The sequence below is a fragment of the Hoplias malabaricus genome, chromosome 17 (genome assembly GCF_029633855.1).
Source record: "Hoplias malabaricus isolate fHopMal1 chromosome 17, fHopMal1.hap1, whole genome shotgun sequence".
NCBI classification, from domain to species: Eukaryota; Metazoa; Chordata; class Actinopteri; order Characiformes; family Erythrinidae; genus Hoplias; species Hoplias malabaricus.
This window is the reverse complement of record NC_089816.1, coordinates 27144876-27171088: the sequence shown is the minus strand read 5'-3', so window position 1 is coordinate 27171088 and position 26213 is coordinate 27144876. Positions and strand designations below refer to the sequence as shown.

At 41.9% G+C, this 26213-nt stretch overlaps 1 protein-coding gene across 1 annotated transcript in view; it reads right to left on the bottom strand.

The window, feature by feature from the left end:
- Positions 1-1424: 1424 nt before the first annotated feature.
- Positions 1425-26213, bottom strand: part of LOC136673311 (uncharacterized) — a 31139-nt gene continuing 6350 nt past the window's right edge. Inside the window, exon 11 of the mRNA XM_066648716.1 lies at positions 1425-1546. Within this exon, the coding sequence (XP_066504813.1) occupies positions 1425-1546 (122 nt within the window). The remainder of the gene's footprint in view (positions 1547-26213) is intronic.

Sequence of the window (26213 nt, the reverse complement as noted above, 5' to 3'; positions counted from 1 at the left end):
CATGTGTTCTCTTTTAGTATTTAGCAGTAATTTTATGGTTAGAGTAAGGTTTAAGTGTTTGTGATAGGTTGTGTTCCACAAGTGTAAAACACTGCCATTTCTAAGCTTGTGTGGTTTAATGATTAAGTTTAGGGTTTACATTTACATTTACATTTATGCATTTGTCAGACGCTTTTATCCAAAGCTACAAAAGAGGATCTAACATTCAAACTACAGCACAATTTATACAAAATACCTTACATTGAGTGCAATATGCCAGGAAGTAATAAGTGCATTAAAGAAAGACTTTCAGGACAAAAGATACTCTCGAAAGAGCTGGGTCTTCAAGGATTTCTTGAATGCGGAGAGGGTTTCTGTTGCTCTGATAGTGCTTGGAAGGTCATTCCACCAGCGTGGTACCAGAGATGAGAATAGCCTTGACTGACCTGTACGGGGGGTTGGCCGTGTTAGTTGGTGCTCCTTTGAGGAACGGAGAGGGCGGGCGCTAACAAATGGTTTTAAGAGTTGATTGAGGTAGATGGGAGCAGAACCAGTGAATACTCTGAAGGCCATCATTGGTGATTTAAATTTGATGCGAGCAGCTATGGGTAGTCAATGCAGCTCAACTAATACATTAAGGTGTATTAGGTTACATTAAGGTTACATTAAGGTGCAACAATAGGTTTATAGGTAAGTTCAGTGTTACCCTGCTTTCACACCATTCAGACTAGACAAAAGGGCAGTGCTCATACATTGTCAAACACGAGGCAAAGTGAACTTTAGCAAAGAAAGAGGGTGGAGTCAAAGATGTAATAAATTTGAGTGCCATTTAAAGCAACGTAGCAATAACCAGTTAAAACCGAACTTGCTGCTGCTGATTTTTTGCCTGATTTGTGATCTCTACTTGCTTGGTAAGAATCTATAACTATATAGCTATAAATATAGCTATGAAAAGTTTCCTCAAGCTTAGAAACAGCCACAAGCGACTAGTCACTTGGGTGATAAAAGGTGAAATATCGCAGCTGGTGTGAGCATGGGGTTAGGTGTTAGCGGTGTGTTCCTTTGCTCTACTCTATGGGCTGAAAATGCCTTATTTCTGTATTACGAAATATACATTAAAGCTGATTTTCCAAGCTGGGTTGCCTGAAATTAGTGTGAATATCCAAGAATATATTTAGTACACATGGTAAGACCAGTCTGGCTTGGAATTGAACTTGGTGAAATAAAACCACTACATTGATCAGTTCTACAAACCATGTGTGTACAATAGAACCCCAGTGTCAGCAGTGAATGCAGCTGAAGTCCCGGATCGGAAAGAATGTTATGTTATAAATATTTAGACATCTATTTAAACCGAGGAGGCTCCTTTCCCCTTCCAGATTTTGCTTTGCCCATTACAGCGCAAGTTCCATTATTTACCAAGGACGAGAGCCGTCCTCATCGGGTTACTGACTACTTGTCCTTGCTTCTAGAGCCTTGTCGATGAAGCTGAAGCGAGCCTCATGTAGCATCTCCAAACCCTTCAGATTTCCAGCAGATGAGCTGACAAGGTCACAGCCCAGTGCTTCTGAGAAGAACCAGTCCTTCATGAGCCAAACAGACAGAGCTCTGTGTTAGTTACCCCAACAATCACTTGATGAGTCTTTGAAGGTGGTCAAATGCAAAAAAGGAAAGGACAGGCCAGGCTTAATTAAAGCTGTGGATGATCCTCGCTTTACTGTGAATGGAGAGCTTTATTAAGAAGAATAAAGAGTTGGGGGAAAAACAGGGGACGCCGTTAGATGAATAAATGAACAGAAAGTGCTGGCGTAATGGCAGGCGGGGGGCCGATTCCGCATTCAATTTATATCACTCAGGAATATCTAGGGCTTTTTCAGGTTTGAGGAACGCAGTGGCAGTGCTCTTTTAAGAGCCGTGAAAGCCGCATCCCTCCGAGACCAATGGACTCATTAGTGCTAATGGGATGAAAGGAAGACAACAAAAGACATAAACTGACATTTTAGCTGCTTTAGCCTGGCTTCTGTTTACCCCTGGAAATAATCCCCCCCCCCCTCTCACTCCTCAACCTTGCTCAAGGTTAATCAGTAATAGAGCCTCTGAGCTCCCGAATCTGTAAAAATTAATTAGACATAGTTCCAGTGTGTAGGGCATCCATCAGAATACGTACACAGCTAGTCTTTGTCACTCTTAATGAGAGGGGGGAAAGAGAAGTGAACAAAAGTTTAAGCACACCAAGGCATAGCACATATTTTGTTGATTTTTTTCAAGGAATTTAAATGTGACATTGCTCTGCAAACTTTAGTCTAGTGCACTGAAACAGAAACAGGGCACGCAACAGAAAATGTGCCACAACAATTTGCACAGGCTACGGTTTATGCTTCATGCCACATTCTGTTACACTCAGCACACAAACCATAAGTGTGAAGTAGAATATTCAGAATGTTTTCTCTGTAAGGGGCAAGGAACTTGCAGCAGGAATTGACTTTCAAATAAACAGAACCCTGTTGTATAAATATACACCCCAATAGTGTTTTTCATTAAAGTAACACTAGGTAGTATTATTAGCTTAAAATTACAGCTTCAAAATCATTGTGATGCTTAACTGAGCTGTGACCTGGGAGATTAGAGCCACTGTTGTTGCCATTCCGGTATCAGGACTGCAGAAACTGCACTATGTAACTTTTGTGGAGGGTAGGAAACTAACATTACTGCCCCTCCTCCCTAGATTTCAGGACGGTGTTGTAACAGTGAATTACACTCTGCTGCTGAAGCTCAGAAGCAAAAATATTACCTAGTGTTCCTTTAAGACAGATTGTGGTCAGATTCAACAGGGTTGTGTTTTGAGGTCCTGGGAACTCTTTCTTAATTGACATCTATGCATGTAAGGCTTGGGGATAGAGTTACAGTAAGAGATGTGGTTAGGTGCAGGTTCATGCCAATTTTGTGATATCTGATATGTTTGAACTTACAGTAAGGGTTAACATTAGGGTAATGGCTGCCAGCTATTTTTAGTACACGGTGTACAAAATCCGAGGATGGTGTTTTAGTGAAATATACACAAATTCATACTGAGACCATGCTGTAGAAGTATGATGAGGATGGTGGGTACGTAATCGGCACCACAATGTCACTGTCCTCACACGCAATATATGAGTATTCAGTTACAGACACAACAATATAACTGTTTTTTTTAGGATAAATACATTAAATTTGTTTCTTTTTTTTTTCTTTTCTAAAAATTAAACATGCATATGCAACATTTACTGTTGCTAGCATCAAATACCAAAAACCCACACGTGCTTTTGTGTACAGTATTAGCCCCAAGGACAGAACAAATCAATGCATATGCTCCTGCAGTGCTTTTGCCGTTGATGCCGTTGTATTGTTTGTTGTTATAATGAATGGAGTGACCAATAAATTCATCATTCATACATTGTCTGTAACCTTTACCCAGTTCAGGGTCGCGGTGGGTCCAGAGCCTACCCGGAATCATTGGGCGCAAGGTGGGAACACACCCTGGAGGGGGCGCCAGTCCTTCACAGGGCCACACACACACACACACACACACACACATTCACTCACACATTCACTCACATATTAACACCTACGGACCCTTTTGAGTCTCCAATCCATTGTGTGTTTTTGGACTGTGGGAGGAAACAGGAGCACCCTGAGAAAACCCACGCAGACACGGGGAGAACACACAACACTCCTCACAAACAGTCACCTGGAGGAAACCCACGCAGACACAGGGGGAACACACCACACTCCTCACAGACAGTCACCCGGAGGAAACCCACACAGACACAGAGAGAACACACCACACTCCTCACAGACAGTCACCCGGAGGAAACCCACGCAGACACAGGGAGAACACACCAAACTTCTCACTGACAGTCACCCGGAGGAAACCTACACAGACACAGGGAGAACACACCACACTCCTCACAGACAGTCACCCGGAGGAAACCCACACAGACACAGGGAGAACACACCACACTTCTCATAGACATTCACCTGGAGGAAACCCACGCAGACACAGAGAGAACACACCACACTCCTCACAGACAGTCACCCGGAGGAAACCCACGCAGACACAGAGAGAACACACCACACTCCTCACAGACAGTCACCTGGAGGAAACCCACGCAGACACAGAGAGAACACACCACACTCCTCACAGACAGTCACCCGGAGGAAACCCACGCAGACACAGGAAGAAGACACCAAACTCCTCACTGACAGTCACCCGGAGGAAACCCACACAGACATAGGGAGAACACACCAAGCTCCTCACAGACAGTCACCCGGAGGAAACCCACGCAGACACAGGGAGAACACCCCAAACTTCTCACAGACAGTCACCTGGAGGAAACCCACACAGACACAGGGAGAACACACCACACTTCTCATAGACATTCACCTGGAGGAAACCCACGCAGACACAGAGAGAACACACCACACTCCTCACAGACAGTCACCCGGAGGAAACCCACGCAGACACAGAGAGAACACACCACACTCCTCACAGACAGTCACCTGGAGGAAACCCACGCAGACACAGAGAGAACACACCACACTCTTCACAGACAGTCACCCGGAGGAAACCCACGCAGACACAGGAAGAAGACACCAAACTCCTCACTGACAGTCACCCGGAGGAAACCCACACAGACATAGGGAGAACACACCAAGCTCCTCACAGACAGTCACCCGGAGGAAACCCACGCAGACACAGGGAGAACACCCCAAACTTCTCACAGACAGTCACCTGGAGGAAACCCACACAGACACAGGGAGAACACACCACACTCCTCACAGACAGTCACCCGGAGCGAGACTCGAACCCACAACCTCCAGGACCCTGGAGCTGTGTGACTGGAACACTTCCTGCTGCACCACCACGCCGCCCAATAAATTATTTTTTAAAACATTTTGAACAATTTTAATCATACTGCTGGCTGAAGTAAATTAAAATTGTCCTCTTTGACACAAGTAACATAAAAGTTACAGTTACCATACGTCAACAAAAATGGCAGGAGAATATTTTATTTAGAATTATATGTTACTTGAATAAATATTTTCAAATTAATTTGTATAATGATATATGTAGTAATATGTTTGTATTATTTGTATAATCTGACTGCCCATGATTTATTCCGGGTTAATTTGGAGTGGCCAGATTTGAGAGGTTTAATAAAAAAATATATATATATTTAAAAAAGCCTGAGGTGTTTGTCTGAATATGCATCATTTTCTTCAGAGAGCTATGAACTAAAAACGTCAGCAGAGTTCCCAGAATCTGTTCCCAGACATATATGAACTGTAGGGCTACACTCTTTCAACTATGTTCCCCCCAAAAAGCACATAAACCCCTTTTAATGACCTCAGATCATCAGCCACAGGAGCACCTTCACTGTGCACATATTAGGAGACAATGGCTTGACAGTAGAGACCGCCCTGAGCTCTCGCTTTCAATAATTCGTCTATTCTTTAAAATCCCGAGCAGCACGAGATGGCGGGGCCTTCTCTTGGTTTCTGAAGCTGGTTTGCCAGCACCCTGGGCACATGCAGAAAGCTGATAAAGTTGTTATTGGCAAATGTCTTTGGTGCCGGCGGAGCAGGGGCTTAGTAATCCTTCTGTTGTCTCAGTAGTCTCCTATTAGTCTCCCAGGACTTCGTGACTTCGCTGCAACAATCGGCTGCTGCTCGAGAGCCGATAACGCCGCCTCTGCTCTATCCTCAGATCTGTTTATTGGCATATTGGCTTCAATTACCACGGCAACTAAATAGCTACTGCTACCTAGACTCCATGTTTGAGCAATGGAGGGATACCCCCTGCACCTGGTGGACCTTGCACTTTTTTTTTTTTGCACGATTGAGGGTGGGATATTCAAGACACAGAAAAGGGGACCCACACAGTGCTGAGTTCTAAATTACCCTTTGACATGCACATTACCCTCAGTACCCTCAGTCTGAATTTAATTAAAACAAGGTCCCAGCCAAGCCATACAAATTTCCAGTGCCAAAAAATCCCCCGTGCCAATGCGACAAGGACACCCAGGCCAATGTTTGTATCTCTGCTGTGGAAATCATGAAGCTCTGAATGAGGGATTAATGCTGTAGTCAGTGGCCAAATAGAGTTAAGAGCTTTAAAAAAAAAATAAAATAAATAAGAATTAGCACATCAGGAAAACACAGAACACCACACAAACCCAACCCTATGGTGACATTTGGGATTTGGGGACGTTTATGTAAAGGGACTAGCCATCGGTGAGTAATGTACATGGCTATAGAGTATATTAAGTGTACAAGTACATTTTAAAGCATTTTTAGTGTAGAATATATATGTAATAATAAAAATAATCACATTTCCCTGCTTTTTTTTTGTCATTTTCTGGCAACATATTGTTGCATAGTATTAAGAATAACAATTGTCAATTTATTCAACAAAAAATGACCTAAAAATAAAAACAATTGGCTCAAATATGGCAAGAGGGTTTGTTGTTTGTTTAAATACACACTGTTAATTTATTTACCCTCTTTGACTTTCATTTGACAGGGTTTTCTGGACTCAACTTTGACTCTAAAATCGACTTGGTTTTAACCAAGAGAGCAGCTCAGCTATAGACAGAGCAAACACGAAACCAGCCTAAATATTGTTGCTGTCCGATTAAAAACACATATCTTCATTTTTAGCATTTTATTTTACACATATTTTTACTCGGGCAGCACAGTGGTGCAGCAGGTAGTATCACAGTCACACAGCTCCAGGGGCCTGGAGGTTGTGGGTTCCATTCCCGCTCCGGGTGACTGTCTGTGAGGAGTTGGTGTGTTCTCCCCATGTCCGCGTGGGTTTCCTCCGGGTGCTCTGGTTTCCTCCCACAGTCCAAAAACACACATTGGTAGGTGGACTGGCGACTCAAAAGTGTCCGTGAATGTGTGTGTGTGTGTTGCCCTGTGAAGGACTGGCGCCCCCTCCAGGGTGTATTCCCAACTTGCGCCCAATGATTCCAGGTAGGCTCTGGACCCACCACGACCCTGAACTGGATAAGGGTTACAGATAATGAATGAATGATATTTTTACTCATGTGAAATATTAGACCAGCATGGCTATAATGAATCACAATAAGGATTAAATAAAAAAAAAATAAATAAAATAAAAAAAAAAAATTGTCTGCTGTCTACAAAACACGTCCATTTTCCATATGAAATATTGCACATGCGTTCCAATAAAGATACTTTTACATTTCTGAGCTGTAATGGGTTTAAATCACGTTATATGTGGTTTATTCTTTGCTGTTATCGTCAGAGAAATACGGTTGTTTCCTGCTCCTGAAAAGTTAGCTTTTTAGAGATACGTGTTTTTAATCGGACAGTGATAATATAGTTTACCCACGTTTAACCTTTTGGCTGTAAGTTTAAACTCAAGCCTGGTATCCAGAGATGTCAGAGTCAAAGGATTATTCTGAATACTGAGTGGAGCCAGATTGTTGACTTAATCACTCCTCCTTCATGCCATAGGGAGCAGGAAAACTGTAAACAATCCTCAATTATAATGGTTTAACTTGACTATTTGGGGAGGCAAATGGCCCTTTTGCACCACCATATGTCGGTAATGTCCTAGAACTTTAAATACAATGTCAGTGCTTTTCATATGTATTTCCATCTTTGATGTTCTTTTTTTTCTATATACTTTCCTTAGTAATGACATATTGACAGCTTCATTTCATTTAATTTCCATAGTAATGAGTAATCTTAGTATGGACAGAAAGCTGGTGGTGACAGCTTAGATGGTGTAGCAGTTCTTGCAGTTGTTTATAAAAGAAAATGAATGTCATTGATTGTAATCAGTGCTGTAAAAAGATGGGCCTGACAAAATACCCCTTAAACTGACAACTCAGCGATCCTGGAAGACTGGGGAAGAAGGTATTAACTCAGGGCATCTCTGTCAAAACAGAGTCAAAAGAGCAGATGAACCTGGGGGTCAGTCTTGTTGACAATCAGAGCTGGAGTGGTCAGGGGGCTGGGTGTTTTCCCTCCACATTGTCAGTCTCCTCTGATCCCCCCACCCTGACCCTGCTTGTCTGAGCCCAGGACCACTCTCACCTGCAGCTGCCTCTGGTGTCAATATCGTCCCATCTCCTTTCTCACTCTGTAAATAGGAAGCCGCCTCCCTTTCGGATCCATGGCTCTCCCGCAGAGGCAGGAAATAATATCCGCTCTCACCTCTGACATAACAAGAGGCGTCCAGGCAGCGCTTGTTGCTTCATTTCGTATGCGGCTATTTTCAGGACTGTCGCCGCTGTCTTCATTGCGCCGCTTTGCACGGTCAGCCAAGTGGAAAGGGCAGGGAAGAAATGAAAGCTAGGAAGTAAATAAGAGTCAAGATGAGGAAAGAAAAGCTGACGGAATAAAAATACTGAGAAATACTGCCAAGAATACAAAAGGGTGGAAGGGATTGAATGTGAAATTCAAGAGTGTAGTGTCATCAAACCAGCAGCCAAACTGAAAACTGCTCAAATTGAGCATTCTTAAAGGTTCCTCCAGCTAAAATAATGGTTCTATATAAGACTGTGGATGCTCAACGGACCATGTTCATGTTTAAAACATTCCTTGTGAAGAAGTTTTTTAGATTCATTGAGAATTTTCTGTCAATAATTTTGGATCTTATGTACAATTACAAACAGTAGGGTTCCAGTAGGGTTCCGGGTCCCTTTACTGTTAGGGAGGAACAGGAAGGTTCCTCTACTGTTACAAGCTAGAACCCATTCCACAAAGTTGCTACATATAATTTACATAATATTTTAATGCATTTAGAACTATTGTGTTTACTTGATTAATATATACAATACCAGTCAAAAGTTTGGACACACCATCTCATTAGCCATTGTTGGAATAGGGCTATTCACTGTAGAGAACTGTACCAGACCCTACTTCTGCACAAGCAAAGTTATGGCCTCAAACACATTCAGAAGGCGAGCGGTTCTACAAATGAACTCTTGACGAGGCCACAGCTGTTCACTGAAAACCATTCCAGGTGACGAACTCATGAAGCTGACTGAGAGAACGCTGAGAATGTGCAAAGCTCTCATCAAAGCAAAGGGTGGCTACTTTGAAGAATGTAAAGTATAAAACATATTCTGGTTGGTTTAACACTTTTTTGTTTACTACATAATTCAATATGTGTTCCTTTGTAGTTTTAATGTCTATTACATTCATTTACAATGTAGAAAATAATAAATAATATGTGGAAAATAGCCCAAAACAAAGGAAACCCTCTGTGAGTGGGTGTGTCCAAACTTATGATGGGGACTGTAGGACACCATTAAAAAAGACAGTTCTAAAAGGCTTTTTGAAGACAGTGATTCTATATGAAAACATTTGTGTGTTACACAGTTAGAGATGTTGAAATACACAGATAGAGTTGTTGTAGTCACACAGCTCCAGGGGCCTGGAGGTTGCGGGTTCGAGTCCCGCTCCGGGTGACTGTCTGTGAGGAGTTGATGTGTTCTTCCTGTGTCTGCGTGGGTTTCCTCTGGGTGACTGTCTGTGAGGAGTTGGTGTGTTCTCCCTGTGTCTGCGTGGGTTTCCTCCGGGTGACTGTCTGTGAGGAGTTGGTGTGTTCTCCCTGTGTCTGCGTGGGTTTCCTCTGGGTGACTGTCTGTGAGGAGTTGGTGTGTTCTCCCTGTGTCTGCGTGGGTTTCCTCCGGGTGCTCCGGTTTCCTCCCACAGTCCAAAAACACACGTTGGTAGGTGGATTGGTGACTCAAAAGTGTCCGTAGGTGTTAGTGTGTGTGTGAGAGTGTGTCTCCCTGTGAAGGACTGGCGCCCCCTCCAGGGTGTGTTCCCACCTTGCGCCCACGCTCTGGACCCACCGCGACCCAAAATTGAGCAAGCTGAATGAGTTTTTGTATGTTCTTCAAATGCTAGTAATAAAGAAAATGATTCTATATGGAACCATGAACACTTAAAGAGCCCTGTGCATGATTAAAGTGTTCTTTGCGTTGTGAAAGCCTTCTTCATATTCATGGAACATGTGCTAATGGTTCTATATTGCACTAAAAAAGGTCCTTTTATAGTTCCAATGTCAATCTTGTTACAGTAGAAGAAACATTTTTGGTGACATACAGAACACATCTCTAAAAGGTGCTAAATAGAACCACCTAGAGCACAGAACGCTTTCCCTGTGCAAAGGGCCTTTAAATCTTGCAAAGGTTTCTTCAAGTGGGTTCTGTATAAAACCATTTTCTTGAATAAAGAACCCTTGAAGACCCATCATTTTTAAGTGTGGTTTTAAAGAATAATTTTGAAAATGGTTCTCTATTGTACCAATAAGAACCCTTGTGTAAGCATTACACCTCAAAATTACACTTTTTTCCTTTAATTTTGTTATATTTATAACAGCTACAAAAGTTTTAACCCTTAAAGGCAATGTTTTCTTTTGTATGGAACTGGAGTTCTCTCTGGTTTGTTTACATTCAGAAGCTTCATATTTTGTAAGGTGGAATGGTGTGTTTGAGGAGTAAAATGACTGTTGTTTGTACATGGCTGAAATTGAACTTGTCTGCAAGCTTTATACCACAGAAACTCATTTGTAACTTGAGCACTTTTTTGTGTATGTTTACTTTCATGCTGTTTGCAGTCTCCTGAAAATTCACAGTAGGTTTCTGCTTTAATAAACAGCAAAGATAAGTCAATATTACCCACCTATGGAGCAGGAATAAAGCAATAACCGCATCTCTTTTCATAATTTTCAACATTCGGAGGGCTCTTTGCCATTTGTCCTGCCGTGAGCACAGAGAGATAGCCACTTTGTTAATCATTTACTGACACCGGGGTTTTGTAAACACATTATACTTGTTTCCAGCACGCGAACAGCCTAGAGAGCAGCAAATGGTGAGGCCACTTACTGACTGCTGAACCACAGCGGACCATTCCTACAAGCAATAACTTGACAACAACAACATATGGCCTTCACTAGATCAGTTTACCCAGTCAGTCACACCCAGCTGCTGTTTGTGTTTGTACGACAATGCGCCGGTGCCATATGATGATCCACCATCTTCAATAATCTTGATGCAGCTGTGGAAAGTCAGGCCCCTCCTCCGCGACACCGCAGTCCAGATTAATCACTGGCAGTGGCACACAGCTGGAGCCTGTTCATTAAGCCCCTTTAATTCATCCTCGTTATGATTGGACAGAGTGGGAGATTGGTCATTTCATGATTTAAAAGAGCAAATTATATTTATTAAAATGATTATGCATTATTTTATTTATTTATTTTTATATAAAGTACAGCTCATAAAAATGATGACCCCTATGATGATGCTTATTCATGGAACTGTAGTAACCCAAGTATGGTAATTTGAGATGTGCCATTAACTAGGCCTTATTACACCTTAGTAATGCATTAATAAGGTCTTATTGTATAAATGTGTTTGAAAATCACCATCATGTGGAGCTCACATTGAAGAATGCTGTGATGAACTGTGATCAAAATTAGTGCAGACTTTCTGACACCTCCAGGCCACTAGGTGTCAGTACAACTTCAGGGTCATAACATGAAGAAGAAAGCTTTTGAACTGTAAGTTATTCATCAAAGCGAGAGGTGGGGTGCCATTTTAAATGCACGCTTTCCCCATGTCATACATATTGAATGTGTCTTTGTCATTCCAGGGTTTGCCTTGTTCATAACTTGGCCTGGGGCCATCCCACTGAGACTGACCTTTGAAGGGAATTTCGTCTCTGATTAGACTCACTGGTGAGAAGTCCTCTTTCTATTTCTCACTCGTTTTCCTCTGAGGGTAAAGCCCAAATTAAACACAACACCCTGCATAATGCCCTTATTTCAACACTCAGCACCGGTACATGAGTGAGAGTTTATGTACGAGCAAGTGCGCCTTGGTATAAACAACACGGCCCCCTTCTGAATTCATAATAATGCCTTTTAACCTCCAGAGTGTAGTGGAGGAGGGCCAAAGGAAGCCATAACCATAAACATTCAAAAATATTGGAAGGCATTTTACCAAATGCTCAGAAACACAGCACATGTTTTATTACGGTGAAACAAAAATGTGTAGTCGTTTACTACTGTGTCATTTCAGAAAGCGAATGATCATTTACTCTGTGTGTGTGTTAGAGTGTGTGTGTGTGTGTGTGTTTGGGGGGGGAGTGAAAGAAAGAGAACATGAGAGGCTGAGAACAAGAGAGTAGGAAGAAAAACAGTGAGGTAGAGAGAAAAAAGAAAGAGCAAGAGGGAGAATGTGGTATAAGCAGAGGGAAAGAGTGAGTGACAGTAAAGGAGAGAAAATAGATAAAAAGAGAGGGAAATAAAGAAAAGGAACAGTGAATATAGAGGAGGAGCCAGAGAGAGAGAGAGAGAGAATCATAGAGAATGAGAGAAGAAAAAAAAAAAACAATCATGAAAGTGGGTTTCATGATTGGTCCTGGTTGTGGTCATGTTTCCTCTTTGTTTTCCTTGGGTCCCCCCATCCTCTTTTCTTCATGTTCTTGTCTCCGTAGCCACACCCATTCCTCTCACTCTGGTGTTACTGTCTTAGACGCACCCCTTTAACCCTCATGTGACTCTCATAGGTGGTCTCAGTTTGTCAGTTTTACATAAGACTTGTCCTTAGTGTCTGTGTTTGTCATTCATCTTTGGTTTTGGTCATTGTTTATGTCTCTTTAGTCTTTGTTCCAGAGTTAGCTTCTTGGTCTTTGTCTGTAACTGTTTCTGCTTTGGTCTCTGTCTGCGTTTGTCTCTTGGTCTATCTTTGTTTTAGTTGTAGCTTTTAGTTTATTGGTTAGTCTCTGTCTCTGTTCATGTTCTTTTTTTACAGTGTCTGTGTTTTGTCTTGTGGCATATTACTGATTCCTTGTTCTCTTGTTTAATAAATTCTCTGTATGAAAGACACAGCCAACTCAGGGGTACTTCAGTTTATAATCTCTGATATGTGTGTGTGTGTGTGTGTGTGTGTGTGTATCTTAGCTGAGAGACCCATTGCAATACCACACTGACCCACAAGTCCACATAGCACCTGCTGAATCACCAGCACACTGACTGCTGTCCAGTAAGCCCTGCACTGGCCTTAAGAAACACCTCACTAACATCAGACACGCATCAAAGAGCCCTTACAGAGTGGGCAGGGCCAAGTCCAGCTGTAATTAAAATGAATACACCCAAGGGTTCCTTGTTTAAAATGCATTAAAGCACTGTGAGGAGCATGAAATAATCTGCCTGGTGGCCGCCATGCTGTGTTGGAGGAGGCGGAGCTTCTGTAACCCAGCACTCCTGAAAAGCACAGCCGCCAGGGTTCAAAAGGAATGGACAGTTTCAGAGGAAAGTTGCTTCAACCTATATCCCACCAGGATTAGGTAACACAGCGCTGGAGTCTAGTGGAGATTCAGAACATTAGGAGGCCAGGATCCACACTTCTAGCCCTGCTTTGGATTCAAAGCCCCCAGATGTGAGTTTGGCTGCCTCTGCTGTGTCTATCCGTTCTCCACAACTGGAGTTTGGTAGAATCTCAGCCTTAAGGTGCAGCTTTTCAGACATTCTGCCAGTGGATATACATGATTTGTCTAAACGTCTTGAGGTGGTCATGGAATGCTGTACCAAAACAAGTCTGCATTTTGGTAAAAAGCCTCAGAGATATCTCTCAGGCTTCCCATCTCTCTGAAAACCTTTCTTGCAATAGACAAACCCTTTAGATCTGTCCCCTGAGGTTCTCTAAAGACTTCCTAAAGTCTTCCATAAGAAATTCTCCTGAGTTTGAGTATAGTTGCAGCTATAGTTTAATTCCGGCCATTATAAAATCCCACACTGAAACCTGCATCCTTTCACCCACAGTATGTCCAATTCCATCTTATTATGGCCACAGAGTAATTATCTATTATGTTTTAAATGGTGCCTCAGCTGTTTTTTGTCACCTGCAGAACTTTGTTCCACATTAAATGGATCAGAAATATTAGTGTGGTCCCGGTACAACAACCCAGTCCATCTTAAATTGTGCAAAAGCCTTCTGTCAGCTGCAGCACATTAAACTCCACCTCCACATTGTGCAGAGCTTTAAACTGTACTTTAAATGGGGCAGAGACAAAAGTGTGGTCCTAATACAATTATCAACTCCACCTTAAAAGTTGCAAAAGCCTTCTGTCAGCTACAGAACTTTAAACTCCACCTTAAATGAGGCAGAGATAACACTGTGGTCCTGGTACAATCATCCATTCCACCTTAAATTATGCAAAAACCTTCTGTCAGCTGCAGAACTTTAACTCCACCTTAAATGGTGCAGAGATAGCACTGTGGCCCTGATACAATTATCCATTCCACCTTAAATGGTGCAAAAGCCTTCTGTCAGCAGAAGATTAAACTCCACCTTAAATGGGACGGAAATAGAAGTGTGGTCCTGGTACAATAATCCATTCCACCTTAAATGCTGCTGTTTACTGATCAGCCTGACAAAGCTGTCTAATCTGAGATCAGATTCATTCACAAAGGGTGTGACTCATTGATTTGCTTGTGTCAGTTTTCATGTCAGTAGGTAGTTTACAAAGGTCCTTCATTGGAACAGCAGCAATTAGGAGAAATGCTGGGGCTCTTGAGTGGCAGTTGGTGCCAGAATGAAGAGACTAGTCTTAAAGATAAATGACTGCATCTAGCTGACAATGTGCTTCTGAAGAGCCTGCAGTTTCCTCTCATTGTCCAGAATTGGAGAGGTTTTTGGAGCCTCCTTTCTCTACAGGTGGTGAAACATTTGTGAGGCTCGTCTAAAGCGAGGCACTTGTAGTGAATGCATTGCAGCAATAAAGATAAAGCCTTTGGTGAACAACTGCCTGCTAATCTGGCCATCCCATCACTGGGGAAGCTGTTTACACATTTGCACGGGCATTTTCATGTGCAATTAGCAGCCATTCGGAATGCAGCCATGCTTGTAGAATCCACCGTGGACGAAAATGACTTCATTCAGCGAATCAAAGGCTGCAATCACAGGGGGCATCTGATGAAACTATGACCGTCTGAATTAAGTCGATCTCCATTTATAACTGCAGTTTTGTTTGGTCATGTTTTTTTCTTGGTTGAATGAAGAGCAGATTTGCTGTTTTCCTCGATTCGTGTTCTTATGTGGGGGATGCTTGGCAGTTCACTGAAATCAAGTACAGTTTCTAGCAATTCCATTTATATCAGTGCTATAGCAATGCTCCATTTACAAAATCAGTCGTGGGCTGATTTTATGTGAAGGCACATATAGGGCGACGTGGTGGCACACTAGGTAGTGTCACACAGCTCCAGGGTCCTGAGGTTGTGGGTTTGATCCCTGCTCCTGGTGTCTGTGAGGAGTTTGGTATGTTCTCCTCATGTCCGTGTGGGTTTCCTCTGGGGGCTCCATGGTCCAAAAACACATGTTGATAAGTGTGAGTGAATGCGTGAGTGTGTGTCACCCTGAGGAGGACTGGCATATTTCTTCAGGGTGTGTTCCCACATTGCACAGAGTGATTCCGGATAAGCAGTTACAGACAATGAATAAATATTACGCTCATTCATGTGTTAAAACTCCCTAGAAAGGGGATGAAGTTATATAATACTTAAAAGTATAATACTCAAAGTTATATAATGTTTAAAGAACAATACAGTTCTTGCAAGACTTTGTGTGTACAGTTTTTTAAGCGATTTTGAGGGTCCCACACAGTCTGTTCCCTCAGGAGATACTCATTATAACTTCTAATAGTATGTTCAGGTGCAGGGAAAACACAACCAAGCTTTAATTGTATGGTGGTAATTATAGTTTTTTAAAAGCAGTGGGTGATCCGGGAAAAAACAGGGTCGACAAAGGCCTGGCCCTTGATTAGTCTCTTTAAAATCAAGTCTTCCCTTGTCAGTTCTGGTTCTTTTGCAACCCTTTGAAAGACTTTGATTGCAGTGATGTGGAGACTCAAGCTGACATCACACTTTGTGCTGATTGTCCCATGCGACCAGAGGTTACATTTTCATCTCATAGTAGAGTTTAGGCAAATTATAGGTCTTGTTGCTCACCAGAGGAACCTATATGATCAACATAATCACTAGTAGCTTGTTTATAGCAGGATTTCAACATAAAGGCATCATTAACTTGGACATTAGTGCTCAGTGCTATATAAAATATATAATGAGTATGCAAATTGACTACAGTAGATGGAACAACTTAAAAATACGGGAGCTACAAAGTGTTTTTGAGTGATGCCAGTGTAGAAACATTTTAGGTTCCATAAAGAACCACTTACATATCTGTGATATAATTATTTATGATATTTGTGAATATGGTTATTTATGGAACCTTAAATAGTTCATCTATGGCACGCCTCATGGAACCCTTTGTAGTACCTTTATTTTTAAGAGTGTAGATAACAAAATCCACTCTAACTCATTGCAGCTGTATTTGGTCATGCTCCCTCACACCAGGGAATGCAATTCTAAAGCTCCAGAGACTTTGGGGCTTTTTACCCTTCAAACCGGCACTTGGCTTTGTGCATTTGACTTTTATGTTCATGTTCAGCTCCTTCAGAGCACAACAAAATCTAAAAGAACATTACAATTTGTATTTATTTTGTTTTTACAAAAAATATACTCTAATTCTGCTGTAATCCAGTGGCTCTCAATCCTGGTTGTCTGCTCACAACACACCTGTTGCAACTAATGAGTTAATTAGCAACCTCTTCTGAAAATGAAGTGGGTGTGATGGAGCAAGGACAAACTGACAACATGCAGGGCAGTGGCCCACCAAGACCACGATGGAGAAACAGTGCTGTAATCTTTTAGCGATAGCATAGAAAGACAAACATGGTGTGCTCTTATCTACCTTAAATTTACTTTAATGTTCTAAAAACTAAATATGAGCAGATGTTTTCTTACAAACTAAGATTATTGTCATGGCTTACAACTTACAAGTCTTGCTAATGCTGTGCTTGAAACCAAATATCATTTATTTTCAATGGGTTGGGAAAATCTGAAACATATGTTGCTAAGGTGTGAAGTGTCCCTATGGTATGTATGTTTGTTTGGTAATTGATATTAAGTGGTAAGTGCTAAGGTGTTGCTATGATATAGGTGTTGTTTTAAGATGTTGCATGCTGTTCTTTCTAGATTTTTGAACTTGTAGTTTGGTTTTCAAGGTTTTGGTCAGGTATAGTGTTAGGTGTTAGCGATAGTGTTAAACAAAACAAAACTCAAAAAACAAAACTCAAAACATTGTCATATCTAACTTCTTGTAGCAAAGAACTGAGACCAGATTTCCAGATCATTCCATTCCTTTTTATGAATTTTATTAGTTTTATGGAGTTGGACGATTAACAGTCTGTGTCCATAAAGGATACACCACAACAATCAAGGGGGCATCTAAAACCTCTGACAACATAATGCACATGGTAACCGAACAGGTGCAGTCTACCAATAAATGAGATGTCACCCAACTCCGTTCATGTCTTGATATGTTGATAAAATGTCTAAAGTGTTTTGGTAAAGAAAAAAGATGAACGTGCTGGACGTTGTTACTGACATAGATCAGTATTTTCCTTATCTTACTTTTTTCTTTGGTCCACAAGGGTAATTGAAAACACTGCAGCAGGAGGCTTGTGCATATCTCCTGTACACATCTATTGAGTGAGTGGCTAAGCATGACTTTCTGTAATGGCCTTCATTCAAACATGGCTTCTGCTGAGTGAAGCAGAACAATGAGCACTGAATGAAAAGCCATTGATTTTTACCTGAATGGGTCAAAAATTGAGGAAAAAGCATCTAACTAGACATCTTTCTATTGGGTTTTGTTCAGGATACTCATTTCCCATGTCTAAGACCCCATAATCTCAAAGTCAAATGACAGCCAGACCATAAATTGAGTGCAGTTCCAGGAAGAATCTAGTCCAGGTGTCTGCCTAGTTGTAGTCTAGGAAGAGCATAATTTATGTTTCTAATACAGATGTCTAGTTTAAGGAGACTAGACCATGGATCGAGTCTATGATGAGCCTTGTGTAGGACATTGGTCCAGGTATCTATTCCAATATGTAGTCCAAGCATTTAGTCTAAAACAGCATAGCTTGTATATCTAGTCCAGGAAGAGGCTATAGTAAATGTATCTGGTCCAGGAATCTAGTCCATGTATCTAGACAAGATAGAACCTAGTCCAAAAAAAGCAGACATCTAGCCTGGGAAGAGTTTTATCAGTCTATGAAGTCCAGGAACATACTACTCTAGGTATCTACTTCAAGTATTAAGTCTAGGAAGGGCCTAGTCCAGGTATCTAGGGTATCTGTACCAAAGTCCAAGAAGAGTCTTGTCCAAGTATGTAGTCTAGGTGTCTACTCCAAATATCAAGTCCAGGAAGAGCCTAGTCCAGGTATCTAGTCTAGGTATCTACTTCAAGTGTCAAGTCCAGGAAAAGCCTAGTCCAGGTATCTAGTCTAGGTATCTACTGCAAGTATTAAGTCCAGGAAGAGCCTAGTCCAGGAATCTAGTCAAGGTATCTACTCCAAATATCAAGTCTATGAAGAGCCTAGTCCAGGTATCTAGTCTAGGTATCTATTCCAAGTATTAAGTCCAGGAAATGCCTAGTCCAGGTATCTACTCCATGTATCAAATCTATGAAGAGCCTAGTCCAGGTATCTAGTCTAGGTATCTACTCAAAGTATCAAGTTTATGAAGAACCTAGTCCAAGTATCTAGTCTAGGTATCTATTCCAAGTATTAAGTCCAGGAAATGCCTAGTCTGGGTATCTACTCCATGTATCAAATCTATGAAGAGCCTAGTCTAGGTATCTAGTCAAGGTATCGACTCCAAATGTCAAGTCTATGAAGAGCCTAGTCCAGGTGTCTACTCCAGGTATCAAGTCTATGAAGAGCCTAGTCCAGGTATCTAGTCTAGGTATCTACTCTAAGTATCAAGTTTATGAAGAGCCTAGTCCAGGTGTTTAGTCTAGGTATTTACTCCAAGTATATATCCAAGTTTAGGAAGACAGGATTCCATCTTCTAGTTCAAGAAAGGCTTTCGTCTGAGAGTTCTAGACTAGGATGTACATTCAGAGCTTTGTCCCCTGTTGGAAGGTGGTCTCTTTCTCTTTCTGTTGGTAAAACAGGGAATGTGTTGGTGAGGAAAGAGAACAGCGCTAAGTGAATAAGCACTAAATACAAAATCAATATGTCAAAAAGGTCTGAAGTAGATGTTTTCTGTCAAACAGCGCTAGCGGACATACAGCCCACAGCAGTGTGGGCATAACTCAATAGCTCACGGTGGAATAAAGCTCCTGCTGGAGGGGGTCAGGGGGTGAACAGGATCAAGCCAGCTGTGATATCAGATGGAGGGCACTGGGAGGTTGCTCAGTATTGCAGGGAAGCAGGCTCAGCCAGGCTTCAATCAGAGGCTCTGCACATCGTGCCTGGCGGGCATTAGCAGAAAGATCTCTATTATTTTGTTAAACTGTGTCTGAGACGGCGACCTCACCATTCTGTCAATGTCAGAGCTTAATACCTGATTCATGCTTGGCAGACAAAAAAAAATCCCTGATTACATCCACACACGCAGCGCCTTGCTGTCCACCCAGGGTAATGGCTACAATCGGCATTATGAAACCCCTCCTATTATAAACCTCCTATTTTATTTCCCTCCGAGGCAAATTAGGCTTAAAGTATACATCCAAGGATTATAGCTTTGTATGAGAGTGTGAACGACAGATTTCGAGACCAGGTCGATACTGTGGGAGACGACTTACGGCAGAGTCAGGAATGTCGAGTTCGGTCTGATAAGAGCTTTTTTTCTCTTTTTTTCTGTTGATCGACTTCGGCCGTCCTTCCGCCTGACCTTCTGTGCAGAGAATTTTGTTGGTAGGAGGGAGAGCATCTGCTGAACTTTCCTCGCAGTAAAATTAGGACCTTGGATGGGTGCTGCACAGCTGTGTTTACTGCACAGTATATATTCTGTCCAATATTTGTCAGATCTAAAGATTCACACGCTGTCTGGAAAAATGTTCTGTACAGGTACATTGTTGTTTGAGAGTAGACAAATTCTTGCAAAGTTTAAACAGGGCCCTTAAAGTGTAGTTGTGTACACTGAATGCACATTATATTCCTTTGTCTGGACGGCGAGTTGAAACTGAATTAAAAAGACCACAAAATAAAAGTCTGCATTTCAAGTTGGATTTATTAATATAATTCAACTTAAAAATCTACAATCTGGTTTTCTTTATGTCCTGGGACCACCTAAACGACACTGCATATGTCATACTTTGCCATAACCCCAATATTAACGCTAGTCTTAACCCTAAGACTAATCATAACACTAACCATAAACCTAGCCCAACCTTAACATCAAACCTAACTCAAGTCCTAATTCAAACCTTAACATGAATCCTAACTCTAACTCTAAATCCCTAAATGTAATATTAATCCTAAGCCTAATTCTAAGCTCCAAAAGTTTAGAAGAAGCAGGATTGTTGTTGCCTTTGTCCAGTGTAAAATTGTCCCATAAAAAACAGTTTACTTCATTTTTTTTTATTGTTTCTCTGATTTTATTTGGGGACCAACTAGTAAAATACCTGTGAAACATAAATCATTAATTCATTCATTCATTGTCTGTAAGCACTTATTCAGTTCAGGGGCGTGGTGGGTTCGGAGCCTACCCGGAATCACTGGGTGCACCCCGGAGGGGGTGACAGTCCTTCACAGGGTGACACACACTCACACATTCACACCTAAAGACACTTTTGAGTCACCAATCCACCTACCAACGTGTGTTTTTGGACTGTGGGAGGAAACCGGAGCACCCGGAGGAAACCCACGCAGACACAGGGAGAACACACCAACTCCTCACAGACAGTCACCCGGAGTGGGACTCTCACCCACAACCTCCAGGTCCCTGGAGCTGTGTGACTGTGACACATGCTGCCTCTATAATAAATCATTTTATACATACATTGTTTAATTTTTATTTTTTTTATCTACAAAATAACAACATTTTAGGAGAGGGAAAACATCCTTAACTTTGAATGGAAGTCAATTTAAAAATATTAAATTCCAAGTAATTTTGGAGCATTTCTATTGGTCCATTCATCATGAAATTTTCACTCAATGTGAAGGGCACCTCCTGTGTTCAAATGATGCAGTAAACCAAAAACTGACAAGAATTGAGATGCATGTTTTTCTTTGGACAACAATGATATCTACTAATTGTTAGATTCTTGATTCGTGTTAATGGATGGTATCTGTGATGACTAAATAGGGGACAAATTAAGAAAAATAAAACCCTCCAATTTGTTATTTATTTAGTTAAATTGAGAAAATCTCAAAGAATGGTCAGCATCTGGGGATTATTCCTTGGACAGGTTCCTTTTCTCTCTGCAGAAGAGTTCCCTGCTAAAAGACTGAACGGTAAATGAGCTCCTGCGGCGTCTTTGAGGAACGGGAGGAAGAGAGAGAAGAGAGAGAAGAATCATTTTGAAATTAAGCCAGGAGATTTGGAGAGAGGGAAAAAGGGTCAGTCTTGGAGGGATATTCTAATGTTGGGTGTCAGAGGATCAGCTGATTTCCATATTAATTGAAGGAGATGTGCATTTGGTGGAGATGAGGTGAGTCTGAGCCTCTCTCTCTCGCTCTGGCTTGCTCATACTTTCTGTCGCTCTGCTCTTCGTAGCTCCTTCAGCCGCTAATGGTTAGAGTGTCTAAACCCGCCGTGACTAATAAGCCACAGGGGGATATAAGGAAGCTCCGACTCATCTATACAGGCCCCCAGCATCAATCACCCGCAGGGAAAACAAGGCAATTAGATGGACCTCAAATATAACATTAATTACCCTACCATACAGACCAGTGGAACCTGGACATTAGTGCTGCTCTGAGGAAACGCCGCCTCGACTAAGGTGCTGGAAATGACTTCTTCAGCTTCTTCACTGTCTGCCTCTGCTCGGATCATTACCAAGCCTTGTATGTCAGAAGGGTCCCATTCTGGATCTAAATATGGCACATGGTTTGTTTCTTTAAAGCCAATTTGAAACTAAATTGGATTGATTTTAACCCTTGTAAGCTCAGGAAGAGTGTTCCTCTAGAACTTAACACATATCACACCATTACAATACCTGATTCCTGCATTTCCATAAGCCTTGAGCTCAGCTAAACAACATTAAGCCTCTTAACTATCTCCTAAATGCTTAAATAATATGGCTCTTCAAGGGTTCTTGATTAAAGACAATGGTTCTACTTAAAACAATGAGTTCTATATCTAACCGTCGGCATGGTGATATGGTTCTTGAGATTTTGAATTTGTTGTACAAACTATTATTCTGATTAAATATTTCTTCTGGGCGGCACAGTGGTGCAGTAGGTAGAGATGCAGTCACACACAGTTCCAGGGACCTGGAGGTTGTGGGTTCAAGTTCTGCTCTGTGTGACTGTCTGTGAGGAGTTTTGTGTGGGGAGGGGAGACGTGAACCACCTATGTGTGTGTTTTTGGACCATGGGAGGGACCCGGAGCACCCAGACACATCTAAATCTCCTTACAGTCAGCCACCTGGAGCGGGAATGGAACCCACAATGTCCAGGTCCCTGGAGCTGTGTGACTGTGACACTGCGACACTAACTGCTGCACCACCGTGCCACCCATACTGATGTTACATAATCAACATACTATAAAAAGTGTCTATTCACCGAAGCTCAGGAGAACACAGTGCCACTACCCCACAGCCTAATGACATAAGCTGGGGTTATCTTATGGCGCATTTCCACTGCATGGTACCGGCTCTGCTTGACTTGGTTCTTTTCAGTTCTTCTCACAATGTAGCCATCTCTATAATCTCAAAGCTGCAGTACAGATCACATTTGTTTAAATCAGACTCATAACAGCAACTCGTAAAATTACATAATGGACCACACAAATGATACTTGGATCAGTGGCTGAAGAAAGAACTACATTTTTGGGTGTAGCAACAAATATACATATATATTCAGCCATTATCTGTAAGCGCTTATCCAATTCAGGGTCGCGGTGGGTCCAGAGCCTACCAGGAATCATTGGGCACAAGGCAGGAATACACCCTGGAGAGGGCGCCAGTCCTTCACAGGGCAACACACACACACACACACACCTATATACACTTTTGAGTCTCTAATCCACCTACCAACATGTGTTTTTGGACTGTGGGAGGAAACCAAAGCACTCGGAGGAAACCCACGCAGACACAGGGAGAACACACCACACTCCTCACAGACAGTCACCCGGAGCGGGAATCGAACCCACAACCTCCAGGTCCCTGAAGCTGTGTGACTGCAACACTACCTGCTGCGCCACCGTGCCACCCCTATATATATGTATATAAGCGCCCAAGTGAAGCAGAGTGGGTACCATGTAGCGGTAAAGCATTTATTAGACTGCCATAGTGCATTTCTACAGACAACAGGTACATTGCATTTGTGTTCCTAGTGAATTCTTTCACTTTCTCAAAGACATGATTGTGGAGTATTGTAAGAGAGGCAGCATGTACGACCCCCTTGTGACAGTGGAGTTACAGTATGGTCTGGATCTGAGTCTGAACATTGTGAGTTTTGTGAGTCAGCACCCACAGCCGGAGACGCAGCTCCTTTTGAACTCTCTTCTCAACTGAAAAAAAAAATTAAAATCTCCATCAGCTATTTCAGCTGTGTTCACTGCTCATGCCCCCCTGCCATCCCTCAGACACTCAAGACAGTTCAGAATTCTTACTCATCCCATTAAAGGAGGAATAAATTTATCTCTGCCTAGACTCACAAGAGGAATGACAACCGTAGGATGGTTTAATTGCTTAATAGGTAAGACTCGGGTGAAAGGGATGGTGGGTGTTTATATGTGTGCCGTACAAAATTTTTGAAGTGTTCCCGGAAGGAAAGGAAGGGATGTGGTTCTTGTGTGTGTGTGTGTGTGTGTGTGTGTATGTGTCCTTCCCGCAGTTTTCTTTTGCGTTCCCCCACGTTTCATCGCTGTGATAACGGTTCAAAAGCCGGGCGTCCTCCAGTCCCACTTACGCAGCGGCTCGATGTCTATCTTAAAAGCTCTGATTTAATAATCAAAGTCAATTGCGCTGATGTGCTCCGCTGATAGTTCAGCGAAAGGAAAGCGAGCCGATCCAGAATAATAATGAGCGCGCTCTGATCTGATCTATTCAATGCCATGCCCTATTAAGGAAGAGAGAGGCATTTATTTGCTTTTGGAAATGAGTCAGAGTTGGGGTTTTTGTCCTGTTTTCCCCCAAGTGGCCATCTATAAGGCAATCTAAAGCCTCCCTGTTTATCTCAGCTGATGTGAGCAAAGCTGTATCTCATTCATATCTTGTTCTATTACGCTAACAGCGAAATAGAGTTCAGCGCATGCAGAGTTGAGGTGTTTACCGAGATGAATGCTAAAGACTCTCTGGGCCTGTTTACACCTGCCATTAACATGCATGTTTTTATCAGTGCATACATAGTATATTAAATACTGGATATACACTCCTACTCCTACCTTGTGTCTACACTCATCACCCATTATATCAGCTCCACTGATACACTACTGTATACTAGCCCCATGTCACCCTGCTCTTCAATGCTCAGGACGCCCACTGGACTGTAGTTACACTGACATGCTGGTGGTGTGTTAGTGTGTGCTGTACAGGTACGATTGGATCAGTCACAGCAGTGCTTTTAGAATTTTAAAACCCTCAGAGCCCCTGCTGCACTGCTGGAGAACAGTCCACCAACCAAAAATATCCAGCCATCAGTGTCCTGTGTCCACTGATGACGGACTAGAGGACGACCGACACACACTGTGCAGCGACAGATGATCTACTGTCTCTGACTTTACATCTACAAGGTGGACCAACGAGGTAGGAGTGTCTAAGAGTGAACAGTGAGTGGACACAGTGTTTAGAATTTGGATTTACCATTCTGTGTCTGATCCATTCGTACCAGCGCAACACACACTAACACATCACCACCAATACGTCAGTGTCACTGCAGCGCTGAGAATGATCCAACACTCTCATGATGAACACCACCTGCCATATAGAAGGCCTGAGGATTGAAGTACAGGGTAAAAGGAGGAAGAAAAAAAGCTGAAAATTGTAAAGATGACGAGTTTATTTTAATGTTATGGCTGATTGATGTGGGCTTCTTGACTAGAATAGTAGAGATTAGTGCTAGATTTATAACAACCTCTGTGCCAATCTCATCACCGACGAAGGGTCCAGTGAGCATGTTCTACCTCGCTCCCTCGCTGTATTTATTGTCAGACAAAAATCTCCCATGAGTCTTTGTTCATATTTATGTATGAGCTGTTAACGTAGATTAAGATATAAACAAATGACAGAGTGGGCTAAAAGCAATCCTATGTGGTTCTTAATGGAGTGTTCAGTGCTGCCTGACAGTTCAAGTGTTACGTGGTCATTTGCCTCTCGTGGTCTTGAAGTGACCGATAATTACATCCCTCAAGTACAGTTTGATCCCGGCTAGCAACCCCAATAGTGCACAGCAGGCTATGGGAGGTAAGACTGCCCCCGTTTTCCCCCACCACAACACAATGCAGTGCTAGCCAGCACACTCTAAAAAATGTTGGGTAGAAATTGACCCAAATTGGGTCATTTTCACAACCCAGTGCTGGGTCAATATTGGACAAACACAGCATTGGGTAGAAATGACCCAGCATGTTGGGTTATTATTCTGACCCAGCATATTGGGTCGAGCATTTGACCTAAATGCAATTAAATTTTAACTACTTGGCTGGGTTAACAGAACCAAATTTTGGGTTGTATTTTGATTACAATTACAAATTTGTACATTAATACCCAATTTTAAACAATATCCCTTACTAAAAATGCATTGAAAGAAACATACAATTTTAACCACCACTAAAAGGCTTTATTACATATAATTATATATCTAGATTATAAAAAAAATATGTAACATACAATTTAATCAGTAAATATCATTCAACCTACATTAGTATAGATATTATACAATAATAAACTATTACAATGCTATTCAATAATAGTTAACATACTATTTTATAAGAAAGCTATCATTCAGTAATAGTTAATATACAATAATGCAATGAAAATAGCAGTGTGAAATTTACTTCTTATAACTGTATATAATCATGTGCTTTAGTTATTGTACTTAGAATAATCAGCATCAATTCATCCAAACCTTTACATGTAAAATCATACATTTTAGCACTAACTTGTGTTGAATTAAAGCAATCAACATTTCTT